Source organism: Excalfactoria chinensis, chromosome 2, assembly GCF_039878825.1.
Source record: "Excalfactoria chinensis isolate bCotChi1 chromosome 2, bCotChi1.hap2, whole genome shotgun sequence".
Classification (NCBI taxonomy): domain Eukaryota; kingdom Metazoa; phylum Chordata; class Aves; order Galliformes; family Phasianidae; genus Excalfactoria; species Excalfactoria chinensis.
The window spans coordinates 103691958-103710854 of record NC_092826.1 but is presented as its reverse complement, the minus strand read 5'-3'; the positions used below and the strand labels follow the sequence as shown (position 1 = coordinate 103710854).

The following is an 18897-nucleotide window of genomic DNA, read 5'->3' as shown; positions in this document are numbered from 1 at the left end:
CGAGCTCTCCCGACCCGGGTTCATCAGGGCCGGACCTTGGCAAAAGTCTGAAGGCGGTCATGACCGCCCCGGCCCAGGTAGGCAGCACAGCACCAGGCGTAGCGAAGGGCCGGGCCGAGCTGGGGCGGGGAGAGGACGGATCCGGCCCCGGTAGAGGCGGCCCCTGGGCCCGCGGCCCCAATGGGCGGGCGGGGAGCGGCGGCGGCGCACGTAGCTCTCCCAAGATGGCGGCCTCTCCGGACCGAGCTGCCAGGGCGGCTGCGGTGCTGGGGGCGGCGGGCGGCCGCTAAAGGAGGCGGCCGGGGGCCGGCGGAGCTCGCTTCGCCTCCCCTCCCCTCTCTGCCGAGTAGGGGGAGCTTTCCGCGCGGCCGCCGGGCTTCACCATGCTGCGGGGCTAGAGCCGCGGAGACGCCGCAGCGGGGTAATAATGTTAGCAGAGGTAAGAGCCCTGCTGAGGCCGGAGAGCTGCGGAGGGGTGGGAGCGGCGCTCCGCTTGGCCATGCGAGCGGACTTGGGCCGAGACCCCACGGGAGGAGGGTCTGCCCTCAACCGGGGCCTCCGAGCTGCTTCGGTAGCAGGCAGCCCGCCTCGCAGCCGTGCGAGGGGCAGCGCCGGGCTCCTGTTATCGCCCTGCTCCTCCCCAGCCTGAGCCTTTCCTCAGCCGGAGCCGGCAGGGCGGGAGGGGGAGCGCTCTTGAAGTGCACCCGGCCCTCCGTGCTCGCTCCGCGCGGTGGCCCGGTAAGAGGCCGCGGGGCCGCTCCTTCTCGGCGGGCGGCGGTTCTGCGAGATACCTGGGCAGGAGGCCTGCCTAGGCCTCGCAGTGGAGGGTGTGCCCCGCTGCCGGCTCCTGCTTCAGCCCCCGGCCGAGAGAGCATGGGCCAAAGCGCTGTAAAGCCCTTCTGACCTCCCCCTCGTCAGTGGCTTTGCTTAGTGTTTTCTTTCCTCTTAAAGGGCTGAAGCAAAGCAGTTTTGCCTCTGCTGGGTGTAGGCATTTATAGATGTGAGTTGTGTCTCCCTGAAGGTTGTCAGTCCTAAAGCAGTGGGACAGACCTGAGAGAATGAGTCAAATTGTGTGTCTGAGGGTCTGTGTGGATTGAGAGAGGCTGACTGTCAGAAAATGGTCTGGGGAAAGCTTATGTGGTGTCAGCTGCGGTAGATGGGACTTTCCCTTGTACTTAGTTTTGTCTACACAGGCTGATTGATTTTCTATTTTTAATGTGTCAATAAGGTGTCTGGCATACAGACACTTCTCAGACATGGTGATTACGTTACCTGCATTACGTGTTTTCAGTTTATCATTTTATCCAGCAGTGAAGGTTATTTGTCCAAAGTTGAATTCTCTTAAGCCCTAAGAGTCTTAAGGGATGAAGACTTGCATTCTGACACCTGAGAAATTCAGCTTTGCTTTCCTTGATGACAGCTAAAAAGGTATACTGACACCTTTAATTTGCATCAAAGTTTCAGAGCATTAGACTGGTTATTCTGCATTGTGCTGAGCTCTCAGTTTCAGGATAAAATTTGCCAAGTGAGTTAAACGTGTGAAAAATACAGGACTTATTTTTGCACACAGGATGTTTATTGAGTGGTCAGCATTAATGATCTGCTTGAAGTGTTGATAGGAGTCATCCATTAGCAGTGCTAATTTAGATTATTTTAAGGGTAGCATAGAATGTTCTGGGTCATTGCCTCATTCAACTGTTCATTCTGTTTGGTGATGGCTGTGTACACCTTGTCAAATGGCACTGGTATAGCAGCATGGGTGATATTTCATCCATTGGCTTTTGGAGATAAAACCTTGAGCTTATGCATGTAATAACCAGTGGTAAATAGCCTTGGTATCTATCTGGAGAACTGGATTCTGGTGTCCTTCTTGCTTCTGTATATAAACTCACTGTAAACATGATGCTTTGAGATGAACCATTCCAGGTTTGGTACCTGCCAAGCCAGATTGCAGGCCAGATTGGCTTTGATTGGCCAGAACCACAGTTGTGGGGAAGAGTTCTTTAAACAACCAGACAGCTGTGCAATGGCAACAGTAATGTTGGCAATTTAAAAATGAACAAGAAAAACCTTCTGACATATGAACTGGAGGGAGTCCTTCTCATCGTGCTTTTTTTGGCTGTTCCAATTGTGACTTGGAAGCAAAATCATCTTGTGAAAACTGTGTACATGCCTGCAAACTGTTTCACACTTTGCAAGGAGGTGCAGATTGTTTCAAGCCTACTGATGCATGTACGGTATTCTGTAAATTCTTAAATTTCTCTCTCTCTTTCTTAATCAGTTTATCAGTGGAAAAATTAGGTGGAGTAGATGGTAGGCTGACAGGTAGCACAACTGTGTGGATTGTGTGAGTTGAGGCCGGATAAATCTGAATATCTGAATGTAATGCCTCCTAAAATCTAGAGACTATGTGACTAATTTTAGGGAGGAGGAACATGGACAACCGTTAAGTCTTTTTAATTTTTATTATTTTCTCTCTCAAAGTATCTAGTTATTTAAAAGCAATGCACAGTAGAATATCAGAAAACCTCATTTGTTGGATGTTTGTGGACTTGCATAATTTGCTGCCTAAAATGACCAGGATCGTTTCTTGTTTTGAGTCACTAGAAACTTGGAAAAAAAAAATCCTGCAGTTACTGCTAGTTTCATAAAGTAAATATTTAGGAAAAATATTGCCTGCATTGCTGAGCCTGAAGAAAAGTCAGAATCTGGTTCTACGTGTACTTTTATGTAACGTAGTTTCTCAGAATCAGTTTCCTACATCCTTGGACTGTTTCCACATATGCAGACTCCAGCAGGTTCAGTCCAGTTCTGATACAATTAGGATATAATCAGTAATTTCAGGGGAAGATCGCAGTTCCTGTCCAGAAAAAGTACAGGGTTTTATTTTTTGTTTGCATTTTTTTTTCCCCTTATGTACATCCTATTTTAGTTGCATCAGAGATCCCGCTGCTGGGTGCTAGACGAATGTATTTGTTTACATACCCGAAGACCACTTCTCAGTTTTTCATCTTGGCTACTGGAACTCAATTCTGCAGTCATATTGAATATGTTTTCTGTGGCATTCAGAGTGCTTCTGCAGTGGCTGCTTCTCCAGTTGGCTGGAGTGTTGAACCTTGTGACTTTTCACTTGCTTCCTTTTGCTTGTTCATCAGATGTCTTCTTTGCTTTTCAAGACCTGCTGTATCTTGTTTCCATGTGATTTCCAACTTCAGTACTGGTTTTCTTCTCTGATGAAGCTGTGATGGACAAGTTGCCCTCATCCAACTCTTGTGTCTTCACAGCTGTCTTCACCAAACTTGACTTCTGTGCAGTGACAGCCTTACTGCCATCACCACAGCGTGGCAGCTGGTGTTCAACAACGCTAGTTAATGTTACCTTAAATTCAAACAGGGAAAACAATAAATTGGCTTTCAGTGATATTTAGTTTACAAGGTATATTAAAATTAGAAGTGGCAACTTGCAACCAAGCGGCTGTCAGTATTGCCTCTGGACGCACAAGGTTTAGAAAAAAAAATGAGGAGTGTGTTCCTTCTCCAACTACTTATTAAACTGGCAATTGCATCCTTCTGAGTTTGTCAGCATTTAATTCTTAGCAAGTGAGGTGTGTGTTGTGGTCACTGTCTATTGACAGTTGAGGTGCTTCAGAAATTTGACCGAGTAGGAAAACTTAGTGTTTTTTTCTTGTCTGAAACTGAAAATGAGCCATTCAAAATGAACTCCGAGATGGTGGTATTTCTTGTTGCTGCAGATAACTCACTAGCAACAAGTAGTATGTTTCCGTCCTGTTAAACTGTATTTTATAAGTAGATGTTGCATAGGGAACTTGTGTTAAACTTTGATAGCTACTAAGCCCTGAGAGATGTTTTCAAGGGAGGCAGCAAAGTGGCCTGACTTGTAACAGTAAAGATTGACCCAGCAGCTTGTTTTAACTTGCTTTAGAATAATAATGAATTAGACTGATTGAAACAGTAGCACATTGTAATGTATATGCTCCTTTGGCCCTGAAAGAAGTAGGACACAGTGAACCATACTATAACATTGTTATTTTGTTGTTCTTCTTTGATAAGTAGCTGTGGAAGGCTGCTCTGATGCTCTGTGTAGCTGAACTGTGATTTGCCAGTAGGGACAATTTGCAGCGTGCAAGCAATTAACCAGGACACAGAGTTAAATTAGTTTTCTGTCCTTCTGTGAAACTTTTGTGTTGGAGTGCCTGTGGTTTGTGACACAAGATCTGACCCTCCAGATAGTTGCAAGCCTTTGGGAGGTAAAAATCCTGTCTTCCTCCTTCTTTTTATTCTGTAAATGAAATCTTCCCTGTCACTGCTCTGCTTTGGGTCCCTAATTGTTGTTATGAAAGCTGTTTTGATAACTGAGTTCTGTGGAGCCGCAGTTAAATTTAGTTCAGGAATGGTAAAGCTGAGAGAGGTAACATTATAAAAAGAGTGGGTGGTATGTGTTCCTAATATTTGTTTTTAAATGTTTTGTTAACTATTAGTAGAAGATAAAGAATAACAGTCCCGAGAATTTAAATATTAGGTGTCCATAAACTGCTTAGGTTGAATGCAGAGTTGTGCAACAGTTCTAAAATGTCAGTCTGTCCAATTCCCCAAAGCACTGTGATAAAGGAGAAGTGTAAATTTCCTTAGTTCAGTAAAAATAGTAACAGCTTGTCTGGTTAGATAGCTGGAAGAGCTTAAACGTTGGTAGTGCTCTCAGGGAATTAACTCTGGTTTAAATGCGTTTGCTCCTTTATCTCCACCCTTACAAAGATGACAAAGCATGTTTTCATTTGTACTAACATCAGGAGAATAGCTATTATTAGAAATGAGAAACTGGTGCTGTAGTGTGTAAGTTATTGGTAACACTTGCGAATTAATATTTCGAAGTCCCATTAACACTTTTTACTGTCACTTGGCTAAAAGCATCAAGGCTGAAATAATAGAAAAATCAATTGTAATTGGCACTTCCAGTTACATGAGAGAGAAACTTCAGGAAGTGCAAGACATCATGATCTTGGACTTAATTGCTTGTTCTCCCTTTAAAATTATTGTTCCATAAATAGTCTTTTTGATTTCTGAATTGGAGAAATGAGGCATTATTTCATTATGTAAACACATTAGAGTGTTTTGACAGGAACACTCTAACCTTGTTTACATAAGTTCTGTAGTTTCACCTTAAAATGATGACTGTGTAATTATGATTTTATTTATGAGCATTTATATGCATTTACTTCTAGTGTGAGTAAGTGTAGGTGGTGGTTATGCTCAGCTGGGGCATTCCTTTATTGCTGTCATTTATTTTGGATATATGTCATATCCTCTTGGAGTCTGGAAATATCTGTCAAGCCCTTTATTCTTATTCGAAAGCAGAAATAGCCATAAAAACCTTGGAGACAGGAGGTAGATTTCTGATGACTTTGGCGTTGATTGGTTTCCTCTGCAAAATATCCCCTTCAACAAACACTATGAACCTACTTCATCTGTGAATTTAATCAATTGACATACTATAAACATTTTAAAAGCCTAATGAATTATTTTTTTTTACTAGTTTTATTCAAGGGGGATTTTCTGAAAATGTGGGGACTTCCTACAGCAGAATATGGAATTTAACCATAATGGTTAATAATATGTTAGCTTAAGGGGCACTGATTCCAAGTCTTGCAGTTCTGTGAATTTTCTCACACAGTGTGCATGAGATTTGTTAAGACCGATTTGAGCCTCACCAGGTAGTCAGGAGACCAGGTGCCAGCAGAAGAGAAAGCCTCCTCTGCTTGTTCACTTCCTATTGAAGCCTCATCATACATCAAGAAGCATGGATCGTACACATGCTGCATCTTGATGCAAGTGGAAGAATTTTTGGTGTATGGAACTATGGAGTATCAAAACCTGATTTTTGTTTCACAGATGGGAGAAATACTTATTCAAGTGAGAGGCAGTGCAGCCTAGTAAAATTTGGCAGGTACCTGATTTTGGTATCGTTAGTGTCAAAAGTATTTAGTTCATTATTGCTGATAGAGCTTTGGGTCAGAAGATGAACTATATGCATTTTCTCTAAGAGTGTTCATGAATTTGGAATCTCTGACTTAGCAGAGAATGAGCTGCTTGAATGCAGTTCTATTCTTTTTGCAGTGTGATTTATTTTGATGCCTGTTCCTATGTCTTTCTTGCTTTAATCCCATGTTTCTGGGAGGAACAGGGTGATCTGAATTCTGTTTCGTCTGAGTCTGTTTGTGTCACAGCGCTATTATTCCATAAACACTGCCATTTTAAAATCACTTATTTCTATTCTTCCATAAATGTTTGCAATCCTAAGAATTAACTCTACTCAGCATTTGTGCTGGTGCTTTATAAGGCTGTATGTTTTAGGCTGTCTTCAGCAATACAAGCAACTGGACTCAAGCAGGAAGTTTGCATTGCTACATATCTTGTAGGATGTTCTGCACTTCCACTTTTCCTGTTGACACTGTCAGACAGGAGTAAAGTAGAAAATACACAGTCAACTTCTAGAGTATTCCTTCTTGCAGCTAACTGATAATGAAGTAGTGCTTTGGATTTGGGATACTGTCTATCGTAGCTCTTAATCAGTGCTGAAAGCTTGGAAAGAACGTGCCTGATATTCCTGGTCATCCTATAGTTAGAAACAGACATTCTAGATCATGAGGATGAGTTAAAAATCTGGTGGCATATGGGCCTGAGGAAATAAGTATCTGTCTTGTAGAGCTGTAGAAAGAATGATTGCTTTAAAGCTTTGCTGATCGTAAGAATGATCTTGGAACTGTTTGACTTCAGGGTGTGATGAAACCTTGCTCGTTGCTATTCTAAGAACTGCAGCTGCAGGCTGAGGAGCAGTGTCTGCGGTTAGTGCTGGATCCATTCTTCTTGGAGAGACTGACACCTCTTCATTTAAACCTTTCTATTCTATTAAAATAACCTCTCACCTTGTTTATTTTCAGGGTTTTGCTTCATGCTGTAGTATAATATTACATATGCTTCAGGAGAAGATGTTATATAATGATTTTTGTGATGTCTTGAAAACATTACGTTCAATAATGCTGAAATAGTTCTTCAAGCAGGTGTGCATTCCTTATCCACCTGCAATTGCACCTGTATTTTTGCGTGCATTTTTTTCCCCTGAATACCATGCTGAACAATTTTTCCAGTGTATGTTCATATGTTTGCCACTGGTGCATAGCTTAGCTCCCAGTATTGAAATCTGCTTGTGGTGGCTAACCTCATTTCGCATCATTTGAAGAAATATGCTCTGGGTAATGTTTTGTGTATTCCAGTTCGTATTTCTGATCACTTACAATGAAACATCCTCATCTTCTGTAAAATGTTGACTTTTAATATGGTAACGTTCTGTCTTGTGATTCAACACCTCGATTACAAATCTAATCTGATGGTACATGCAGAACAACCAAAATGGAGTTATGTATCTATTATGGTTCACTTATTGCTTATCTATGATTTTAAGTTTCTTGGGGAAAATAAACATTTTGGGATGCATGTGTGATTTTCATTGTTTTAATAAGAAGGTATTTCTTTACAGTGCCACACTGCTGGAAGAATAAGCCTCTATTTTAAATTTTTATTCCTGTCAATTATTTCACTTTTACAATCAAGATTCATTTTTCTAAACTGAATTCAGTCGTTGTGTTAAATAGGTACTCACTGTGAGTGTACAAGTATTGAGTAGTGGTGCCCCGCTTTATGACAATATACACTGCGTTACCTCTTCTGTGTTTCATGCTTGTGTGAATAAAATTTATTTCAAAAGCTTTATATGTTCCTTTACACTATTTTTTAAGTTTGGGGTTTGGGTAGCATTGCTCTTGTGTCTTCAGTTGGCACTTGGCCTACTACAACTTCTTAAAGAATTCTTGAGAAGATTAGGAGTTAGAAATAGAGACCAAAGACCAACTTAGTTTAAATAAATGTCCCTAAGTGCTTCTTTTACTTTACTGGGTATTTTCCTTTATTGAATTGTCCAATTAATGTTGGTTTGCTCTGGCTGGTCGCTGTTTCTTTTAATTTTGCTTTATTTTACTGATACTCTCTTTTCTATTTGAAATTGTTTTGCTTTAATAATCTCAACATGTTAACATTGGCTTGCACTCTTCTTAATTTTTCTCTTGGCTTTTCAAGGTTCACCCCTAACTGTATTTTCCAGGGACCAAAGTAACCACACTGCTCTTGTATGGAGCAATATGAGTTGGTCTTTATTTCATATGAATCACAGAATCGTAGGGGTTGGAAGGGACCTCCATAGATCATTGTGTCCAATGCCCCAAAGGCTTCCATCTTGCTGCATGGCACTTTATTTGTTTATTACTTGTTACTGATGTGTTTCTTCTTCATTTTTCTTCCTAATATATTTATCTTTGTGTTCTCGCAGGTGTCACTGAGTATTCCATATATTTTTCTCTAGATGTGCTGCGTGCTTATAGAAATGTAAGATACTGAGTGTCATTTCCCATTAGAACTGACTAGATCTGGTCTAGGCTGCTGCTCAAGGGACTGTTCCACTCCCCCAGTTCTGATGGTGTGACACTGCTCCTTGTATGGAGTATGGCAGCTGAGAAGCATCCCCATGAGGAGTGGGGTCTTCTAGAGAGAGAAGAGGAGGGAACACAGAGGTTCCTCTGTTAGTGACTTCATGATCCAGAGGGAGGGAATTGCCCAGGGCCTGCCTGCATTTACTTCTATTTAGATTTAAAATAGAACTAAATCCCTAAAGAATTCCTGTCTTTTTGTAAATGGAGATCATCCCTGTTCCTTAAGTTCTGTATATCTAAAGTAGTTACTAGCTAGTTCCACTTTGCTTAATGTTTTCTTGTTCTTGTTGAGCAAGTGACAGTGGCTAAGGTTTGTAGCTGTGTTCCGTAAACTTGCACTGAGATCTGTATACTCCAATAACTCCTTTTCATGTGCTGGAAATATTCCATGCCCTGATGCTTATTTGAGAATGAAATGTTCCAGCAAGTTCACAGAATTATCCCTCTGTTATCTGCAGATTGTTATTTGCTGTCCTCTACAGTACTGCCGTATGTGCACCAGGGAGCCATCCGGGATGTAGCTGGCACAGTGACTCTGGACCTACATTGTGTGTGAGAAAGGAGGGTGAGATTGAGGCTAAAATATTCATCAGGGTGCACAACAAGCTGTTTGCATATACAAAGACCAAGTGGACAGAGGGTATGGGGCAAAAGAAATTGGAAGAAATTGTTGGAGGCATTTCTCTGCTTGCATGTAGATTTGTTTATGAGCTATATACTGCAGACTGCTAACCTAGCAAATCATAGCACATCATTTGGATAAACCTTGTGAGGCTTGAACATTTTGAATGCAGCAGGCAAAATGTTTTTGCCAATTATGACATTCAGGAAAAAGTGAAAAGTGCTCAGAATATCAGGAAAGAGATGATCAGAGTGACCATGGTTTACCAAAAGGGCTGGTGAATCAAATGCTGCTTGGAATTAAGAAGGTAAAGCCGACAAACCATAAGGACTGAAGGAGGGACTGGAAAAGAGGATGTTGAACACGTTGGGAAGAAAGATTGGGAATATTTCAAATCGGCAATTCCATTACATTAATCCCACAGAAAAAAAGTCAATAATATTCAAAGACTTTATTTTATTCTCCCCTCTGAAATAGGGACATTTTTGCCTTACCTTAGAAATGCTGCTTTCTCCCCCACACACACTTTGGTCAGGCACTTTCCGTTCTGCAAAGAATCAGACATCAATTGCTGCTTAAAGAAATTGCAGTCTTCTTTTGATGTTGAAGAATGCTGAGTGATTTGGCCACACGAATCTGATTTTTTTTCTCTTTATGCAGCTGAATTATATCCTGTCCAGAAAAACAGTTGTAAGGAATTGAGATTTTGGACAATTGCTCTGGCTTTGTAATATGTTCTATAAAGCATCGCTTTTCACAGCTATTTTGTCTTCATCCCATAAGTGTCCTTCATATGAAATTTGGTCTTGTAAGAGACCAGATGTAATCTCAGAGACTATTGGTAAATTATACTGCTTGTATCTGTTTCTTTTTTGTAACTGGGGAAGAGAAGTAGGGCATTTGAAGAACTACAGTAAGTTTAGACTTAAGAAAGGAATAGTGGTGTAACAATAAATGTTTAGGGGAAGGTTCTATTGCCCAGTCAGTGGATTTAAGCTGCTGTTTAAAAATGCACTGTATTTGCAGCTGTTTGTTATTTGTGTCTGGACACTGTTTATTTGAAGTTCCTCTTTGTACATCTGTTCAATGTTGCAGTTTAAGCTAATATCATCCTAGTGTGAAAGCATAACAAAAAAAGTTGGGGAAATTAGTTCATCTTTGAGAAACAGTTTATGTTTAATGTTCAGAGGTTTCATCCACCACTGTTTTCTGTAGCCTGTCCCTCTGAACAACAGCACTGCCTTCAACTGTCTTGTGCACTTACCTCCATTTGGCATTGGAGGAGAACTTGCAACCCAGGTTGTAAATCATGGAATCACAAGGTTGGAAAGGACCTACAAGATCACCTAGTCCAGCTGTCCTCCCAGTACCATAGCTACCAGAAGCCACTAAACCATATCTCATAGCTCCTCATAAACACCGACATTAAACAGCACTCTCCTAATATTGAACTCTGAAAGTCCACTCCTAGTTTGGATTGCCTGCCTATTTACTGGTGCTGGACTTTGCACCACTGATGACATCTTTGTGTCCCAAAATCTAGTCAGTTTTTTACCAAGTGTGTCATCCACTTACCAGCCTGCAGCTGATTGGTTTGGTGATAAGAAGACTGTATCATAGTATCATAGTATCGTGCGAGTTGGAAGGGACCTTAGAGATCATCGAGTCCAACTCCCGGGTTTCGAGCCCCCTGTGTAGTGAAGCGGCACTTCTACCCCTGCGCCACAGGGGGGATTCGAACCCGGGCCCTCCAGTGCCGCAAGCAGCAGCTTAAACCACTGCGCCACTGGGGGCACACGACTGTGTGGCTATTCTGTTAAAGGCTTCACCATAAGGGAAGATACACAGCATGTGAGGCATTCCCTTGTCCTCTGCATCACTAATCTCACCATAGAAAGCAGTGGGGCTGGTCAGGCACAATCTGTCCTTGCTAAATCTGTGCTGGTTACTTGCAGGCTAGCCAGAGACTGAGATGAGGCTGAAGGCCTGTATCTTCCTTCCTGGCCCTGACTGTTCTTCTTGAAGGTGCCTGTTTGCTGCCAGTATAATTTGAGAAATCATCTGTACTGGCTTTCAGTTGGGCTTTGGCATTTCTGACTCCAACATTTCCTGCAGTCAAGGTGCAATTTGGCATTACAGCTCTAACTCAAAGTTTTCCCTATCCGAGCCATTCATTACTGTTTATGGTTCATATCTTCTTAAATTTTATTTATTTATTTATGAGTTGTGGTGGATCTTTTAATCACATGGTTTCCTTTAAGCAAACAAGTTCCACAAAGATGAGATGTGAATGATGGTAGAGGTAGCAGCCGTGCACACCAGTGACAATATAGAAATTAATTCTTGGTCTCATTGTGTGTATCTATTTCTGGAAAAATCCTTCTGGCAATTACAGTAGATAATGTGAATTATCTTCTTTTGCTTGTGTTCCTTCACATCCTTAACCTGACCTAATAAGGCCATTAGAGTATCTCATTATATTTAGCCCAGCCTCAGATATAATACTGTAAAGTTATGTTGCTAATTTAATGTTTTAAAGTAACTTTTCTCATTTTGATAAGGAGAGTTGCTTATTTTGGAGCACTAGATTGCATCATATAATTTTAAAATAAAAATAATAATTAAAAAAAACCCAAAACATCAAATACAATAGTACGGTACTACACTGTGTCCAAAACAGCTTCATCTCAAAATAAGTGTTGTAAATGAATCTATTTTGGTAGACTCTGACAATTGTGTTGCTAATAGCAGGTACAGAACAGTATTACCAGATAAACAAAAAACTCCGGTGATTAATTCTATACCCAGGGTACTAATAACTCTATTGTTCTACAGTAAACAGAAAGAACTGGATTGTGTATATTCCCCTATATAGACAAATTCAGTATTTACATATATGATTATAAATACAATAGTTTAAACATCAGGAGACAGCCTGTCAAGAGATATATTTTCTGTCGAGATATACATTGGGAATCATAAGTGGTAGAAATTGTACTTGAAGCAATGTCGATGATTCTTTGAATTTATTTAGTAGGATCAGAATTCTTCAGCAAACAGAAGGGAACATTCTAATAACTCCTTGCTCCAATTTTAGACAAGAAAGCAAAAAGTAGAAGTAAATGCTGCTTAAGCAGTAATCAAAACTGAAATATACAGTAAGATAGTTGCTTGATGTGTCGCTTCCTTGCTTTAGCCACGTGGGACAATGCTTATCTTTACTTGTAGAAGGCCTCAGACTCTCTATCTCTTCCTTCCACAGAGTTTTGCACTAGCAACACGTGGAATAGAGGTAATCTGTTAATCCAGAAGCTGAACATAGAACAGTCTAGATTATCTCATTGGCTTGAAATCAAGCTTGCGTTAGATGGATTACTTTATTTTCTTACTTTGGATCACCTAAAATGAACCTGTCAATCAATAACAGGTCTGTTTGACTGTCCGTCTTTGTCCTTTCTTGCTTGTTTTCTGTCTGTGACTTCATTTTCTATCATACGTGACTTTTTTTATTTTTTAAAGGAAGCTAAAAATGAGTTTGAGGATGTCACTTCTTATTAGATATAAGGAGGTAGCTGGAAATGGGCTAGGATCTTCTGTTTCCCATCGGTATCCAGCATGCTGAAGTGCTTCCATTAAACATGAGCATGATTCCCAGATCTTTTAATTAGAATACGATTTAGAGCTGGGGTTTCAATACGAGCACGTGATCAGAAAATGTGTCTGTGAAGTTGGCCTCTCATTTTTCCTACTTAGTTAAGTATCTATTCCACTTTCAAAATCTGGTTGTGAAATGTGACTTTCTGTCCCTTGCAGTTAATTCCAATGTTAATAAAAGGTTTTAAACTTTTTAATTACAGTCTGTAATTAAATTTGACTGTAGTGTGTACTTTAAGAAAGCGTCAGGATGTATGTACATTTAAAGGTTTGCACTTGGAAAAGTGAACTTCATAAATCAAGTGAATAGGCAGCGCAGTAATTGTGCATTCAGAGTATAACCCAAAAGTTATCACCCATTCTGAGGCAGTTGGTTAAACCAGCGTGTGTAATGGAGCACAGCAGGGGAAAGTGTTACCCAAAATTCTTCTGTCTTGAGTGGAGCGAGAAGCAGCAGGGAAATCTCAGCTAAATGGAGTTAGGCATGATTGCTTTTGCATTCATCCAACTGTTAACCAATTAAACCATTTGACATACAAAGCATGTCTTGAGCTGAGGTGGAGAGGGGACAAATAGGATCATGGTTAGTAGAAAAGAGGAATTTCCAGCTGCTTAACCAGGAAGAATCAGCAAGAATTCTGCAGTTACCCAGGAGAAACTTAATGGGCCTAACTTTTGAAAACTTAATGTTGCAAAATGCTCTGTATTTACAAGGTGATTTGTTCATGTTTATGTCCTCTAATATTTTAGGCTTGTTTTGGGAAAGAAAAACAAGCTCACTAAATTTAGAACAATAAAAGCAAAACAGACTGCATGAAAATCCTTCTCTTAAAACCTTTCCCAAGAGTTTTCATGTAAGTACTACAGCAGAGAGAAAGATGTCACAATGATTATTTCTTTTTTACATAATCTGAGAGAGGATGGATTGTTGAGTATTGCTTTATGTATCCAGTTGGGCTGAGGTGGGCAAAGGGCAAAAAGATAGGGTGGAAGAAGTTAAGTTTAGTGATATGCAGAAGTCTTTTCAAAACTCCCATGTAAGACTCCATGTCTTTCACTTGGACTGCTGTAGTTTAAGCATATGGTAAGACTGTAACTGCCTTGATATCAGTGGTTTATTTTGCACTTGTTAAATATGAGGTTGGTACTCCAGTTGATGCTGCTTTCCCATCCTACTTGTCATGCTAGTGAGGGCACGTTAATTTGAATCCTAAAATAATGTTTTTAATCACTTGACAAAAATGACACTTGCCTTAATTATAGAAAGGTCTGTACGTGAACACATTCCATTTACACTTAAAATTGAAGTGAAAGCGCAGATGTGTAGAATTAACAGAAAATTAAACCTGACATCTACTCTTGACAATTTTTTAATGTGAGCCCACAGATGACATTGAATACATTTAGCAAAGCATCATATTGAGGAAAAAAAAAAAAAAAAGAGATGTTAAAAGTGCCCCAAAGACTGATTTGCTTATCAGTGTCTAACTAGGGACGTAACAGCTGCTGCCATTTAAACATTGCTACCAGACAAATACATTTGGATTTACACAGTAAAAGAACCATGGGTGAGGAAGTGTGATTTTCTTCAGCATCCACAGTATTATGTTGTAGAACTTCAGTGTGAAAGCAGTCACAAAGGGTGCTCAGCAGCAGTGATATGGCATCCGAAGTGGCCCTTTGGGTGCTGCAGCTGTAAAATTTCAGAGTTCTCTGCTGGAACTTAAGATGCAAAAGTAGATGATTCCTGAGCCCACACTTTCTATCTTGCTGTTCTGTTCTTTCTCCCTTCCCTGTCCCCAGACTTGGCAGCATGCTTACAGTTTATTCTGGGTCTGTGAGGCCAAGTGTAAGGAGTCAGGTGCTTGGGTTCAGCAGGAGCTAGAGGGCAGGGGTGCACCTATGGGGATAGGAGTGTGGCTGCATGGGGGTGAGGGAAGTGCTGGAGAAGAGGAGCAGCTGTCTGAGGGGACACCTGGGGCTGTTTTTGCATGAAAGGAGAAACTCTTCTGTATCTGTCAGTTGATGCTGCAAACAAGAATTGGCAGCACCAGTTTGAGTCCAAGCAGAGCGCAGCTGTACTTTCCTCAGTGTACGTTTGCAGTGAAAGCAGTATCAGGGCTGAGGATTTTGCTTAAAGATGGGTTAGAGGCAAAGCTCTGACAGCTTGTCTGCTGGATTATGTGAAGGAGAAGCCTACTGAAGCTACTTCCGTAAGGCGTAGTTAGTTATTGGAGTACCTCATTGCTGTTGTGGCTGCTACGTTAAATCCTTGCTATGCTACTGCTGACTTGCCTGCAAAATAATCTTGCTAATTCATGAGTAGTAAGCTATAATACGACATCTGTCTGGCTTATAAACTGCACACAGTTTCAAGGTAGTAAATTCTGTGGATTTACATAGGATCCTGTGTGAGTGGTGATGAATCAGTCAGCTTTGCTGCATCAGCCAACAGCAATGTGCAACAGGAACCATCAGAATGTGGTGTTAATTAGATGGCAAAAGCCAAAGAAAGGGAAGGCAGAGGAATGTAAGAAAGCAGATTTTTAATGTGTTTCTTTTAGAGTCTGTGTATTGTGAAGAGGAAAAACAACCTGCAGTGGGAAACGCAAAAAAGCCTACTAAAAAAAGTAATGGGTGTTATCACAAGGTAATATCTTGTTAATTCTGTCACCAGCGTCAAGCCTGTAAATGTTCACCGCTAGTAGCTGATGAGGCTTTTCACTGTGCTGTTTCAATTTACTGACAGCCCCATTCTGCATTTAATACTTTGCTAAAGCAGTTCCATAATATGGGAAGAAGGCTACTGAATCTTACGTGGTGCTGCCTTAGCTCTTCATGTGTATGGCCTTACCAAGGAAAATTTATGCAGTGTATTTGTAGGACGTGAGGCATGAAAAAATGGGTTGTAGTAACAGCAAGGTGAACATATGACATCTGAAGTGATGGTAAAACTAATGAGGTGGAACCACTGCTTGTCTGGAGTGCAGAGCCTTCATCTGTGAGTGTGTGTATACATTATATACATGTGTGCATCCTACAGCATTGAGGCCTCTTTGGTCCTGAGTCACTGACCATAGTTGCTTGAAATTCAGTAACCAATACTTTGACAGTTCGGTTTGGAAGTTTGTCTTTTAAAAGGTTTGGGCAGCTGCTACTTAAATGCTGTTATGCCATCTCTATGGAATAACTGGCTTGCACTTTGCTAGGTGTGAGAAATATTTACCCTACAATTCATTTCAGTAAAGACTGAAATTTGTTAGTTTTAAAAATACAGCCTATTTGTCAAAAAGTTTAAAGTGCTGGGGTTTGATTTGATAGTTCCACATTCCTTCCTAGTAAGTACTAATTAGCACTAGCTGCACAGTCATATTTAAGTAGTAGTTGGACTTTCTTTGCTTTTTTTTCTGATATGACAGAGGAAACTTAGTTTTCAGCTTTGTCCAGGAGTTGTACTGCTGGAAACTTTAAGAAGCATGAAGCCCTTTAAGAAGCACGAAATTACAGGAAGTCTTATTTACAGCCAGCCTGAACTGAACTGTTCTGATCACTCCATCATTCCATCCTTTTGAGTGTCTCTCTCAAAATCCTAAGATTATAAACCAGGAGTATATAAGAATTGGGCCAGTATCTGTTGTAGTTACTGCAGTGTGCTGAGTTGTATGAGTTTTAAGAAATCCTATTAAAATACCAAATGAGATTTGAATCTCTGTAGCCATATGCTAAATTGCAAAACTAGAGTGTAGGACAAAGGGTCATTGATCTATCTGTTATGGAACTTTCTTTGTTAATTATGCATTCACCCATCTCTGAATATGCATCCCTCTATCTAGTTTAATTAAGTTTTGTTAAGTCATTTAGAGTCCTTATCCCATATTTAGAACTTCAGCTTTTTTTTTGAATCATGCTATTAAATGTACTGATATTTTGATATGAGAAGATAGTGATTAAACGTAATGATCTGTGTGCACATCTTGTTGTTGCGTGTAGTACTTTGTAGAGGTTTCATTTCTGAGGGCTTGAATTTGAGGGCTCATCTTATGTATTAGGATGCACACACACAATGAGAGCTCCTGCCACTTCCTTATTGTGTATAGCTGAAATAGATTACTTTTCATTGTTCATAGGATTCTTAAAACTTTTTATGCCATTTTGTAGGTTTTTTTTTTTCCGAGTTCTGTGTCTAAGAGGAAGAGCTGAAATTTAAACAGTCCCTTCAGAGGGATAAGAAATGTAGGCAGGTGCCCCCCATCCCTCACATTAAAAACTAAAAAAGAGCTTTCTGCAAGTATGGTGCTGGATCTTTGCTTGTTTGCTAAATGTCAAACTGCAAGACAAGTTTATTTAAATGCTTTCTTAGTGTTACTTGTTGACATTGCAGTTGTCTGTGTTTCCATCAGGGTGTCATTTGATCACTGGTAAGAAAGACGTAAATTAGACCAAAAAAAATAGAAAAGTTGAGAACCTTGGAGCTGGAACAGTTTTCGTGGCCTATAAATTCCTGTCAGCTTCAGTTTCACACTTTTGGGATTTGGCTGAAACACACTTTCCTTATTGAACTATAGAATAGAATGAATTAACATTATATAATCTTTGTTGGCTGCATTGCAGCATTGTGAAGGTCCAAAACTGCAATAGCTCAGTGCAGTCAGGTTGTCACTATGTTGCTTTTTTGTTACATGTACATGCATGCATACACACACACGTATATGTGTACACATATGTCTATGTTAAGGTACTTGCACTGCAATGTGTAGCAGCGCAGTAACCTGCATCTCCCTCCAGACTTTATTATTGGCTGAGTTATGTGACATATTAGCCCTCAAATCCACCAAACCCATGGCTGCTCTTGCAGTTGACTTCAGCTACATGAAGTACTTTCATAACAGTGTCTGTCTTCCTCCCTGTCATGGAGAGAATGGGATTTCTGACATCTTTTTCATGTTAAATTTCAGGATTTCAAAACAGAGTTGTATTTAGATGTTATTTTACCTGTTCTGTTGTTTAGTTTAGAACTTCGTAGAGAGAATGTGTTTTAGGAAGTAAAAGTGTACAAAAAAGAAGAAAGTAGTGTCCTTTTTATGGGTGATAGTTGCATCTGAAATGAGAAACAACAATTAAAAGAGGTGAACTGCTATCGCACTGTGTAAATTGATAGCAAAACGCATTTTTTATTTCATGAAGTTTCTATTTCATCAAGGAAACATCTATTTCATGACAAGTTAAAATGTATCAAGCTTTTGAGTAACTACAAATACTGCTTTGGAGGTTTCCAAGCTGTACATGTATTAATGACTCTTTTTCCATGTGTTCTTGTTTGCAGACCAGTCTTTCCATATGGGGATGGGGAAGTCTTGGTGTTGTGCTTTTTCTAATAACTTTTGGACCCTTCGCTATATTTTACTTTGCGTTTTATATCCTCTGCTTTGTGGGTGGGTAAGTATGCTACTTACTACTTGTATATAGTTGAGGTAAAATTTTTACATGTCTGTTAGCAAATTGCTCTGAAATTCCGAGGTGACTTCTGTGTAATTATGTGTGTGTTTAAGCAATTTCTTATAACCTAAGTATTTTTTCTTAAGATCTCAAATTTATTAAAGTTAAGATATATTTCATTTTTTGTTGGTTTTTGTTTGTTTGTTTGTTTTTTGTTTTGTGTTTTGGTTAAATGGTGCTTATACTATCTTTGCCAAGAAGGAAAGATGACTGGTTCTTACTGGTTTTTAGTAAACAGATCTAAGTATTTTTAATAGCAAATAGAGGAAGAATATTCATTGAACACCAATGTTATCTTCAGTTCATTACTTCCTAATATTGTACTGGCTCTTATCCCAGGTACTTACTAAGAAATTATGTCCTCCTTCCTTCTCACTAGCTCATTTTCCTGCATAAGACACTTCATTCATGAGGAAAGTGAGCTGGTGTTTTTCTGTATGTATGGAAAGGTCTTGGTAAGAGCTCCTTTAATAATTACTTTGGAGCAAAGTAACATATCTGGATCTGGTGGGTTTTTTTGTTTGTTTGTTTGTTTTGGTTTTTTTTATGCTAAAATTCTAAATTGTCA

The 18897-nt window shown here is 40.0% G+C and overlaps 1 protein-coding gene across 2 annotated transcripts in view; it reads left to right on the top strand.

The window, feature by feature from the left end:
• The first annotated feature begins 203 nt into the window (after positions 1 to 203).
• The window catches only part of SNX13 (sorting nexin 13), a 62473-nt gene continuing 43779 nt past the window's right edge, over positions 204 to 18897 (top strand). For both annotated transcript variants that reach the window (XM_072329564.1, XM_072329563.1), the window contains exons 1-2: positions 204 to 439; positions 18157 to 18269. In XM_072329564.1, coding sequence (XP_072185665.1) covers positions 428 to 439; positions 18157 to 18269 — 125 coding nt within the window. In that variant the 5' untranslated portion in view covers positions 204 to 427. The remainder of the gene's footprint in view (positions 440 to 18156; positions 18270 to 18897) is intronic.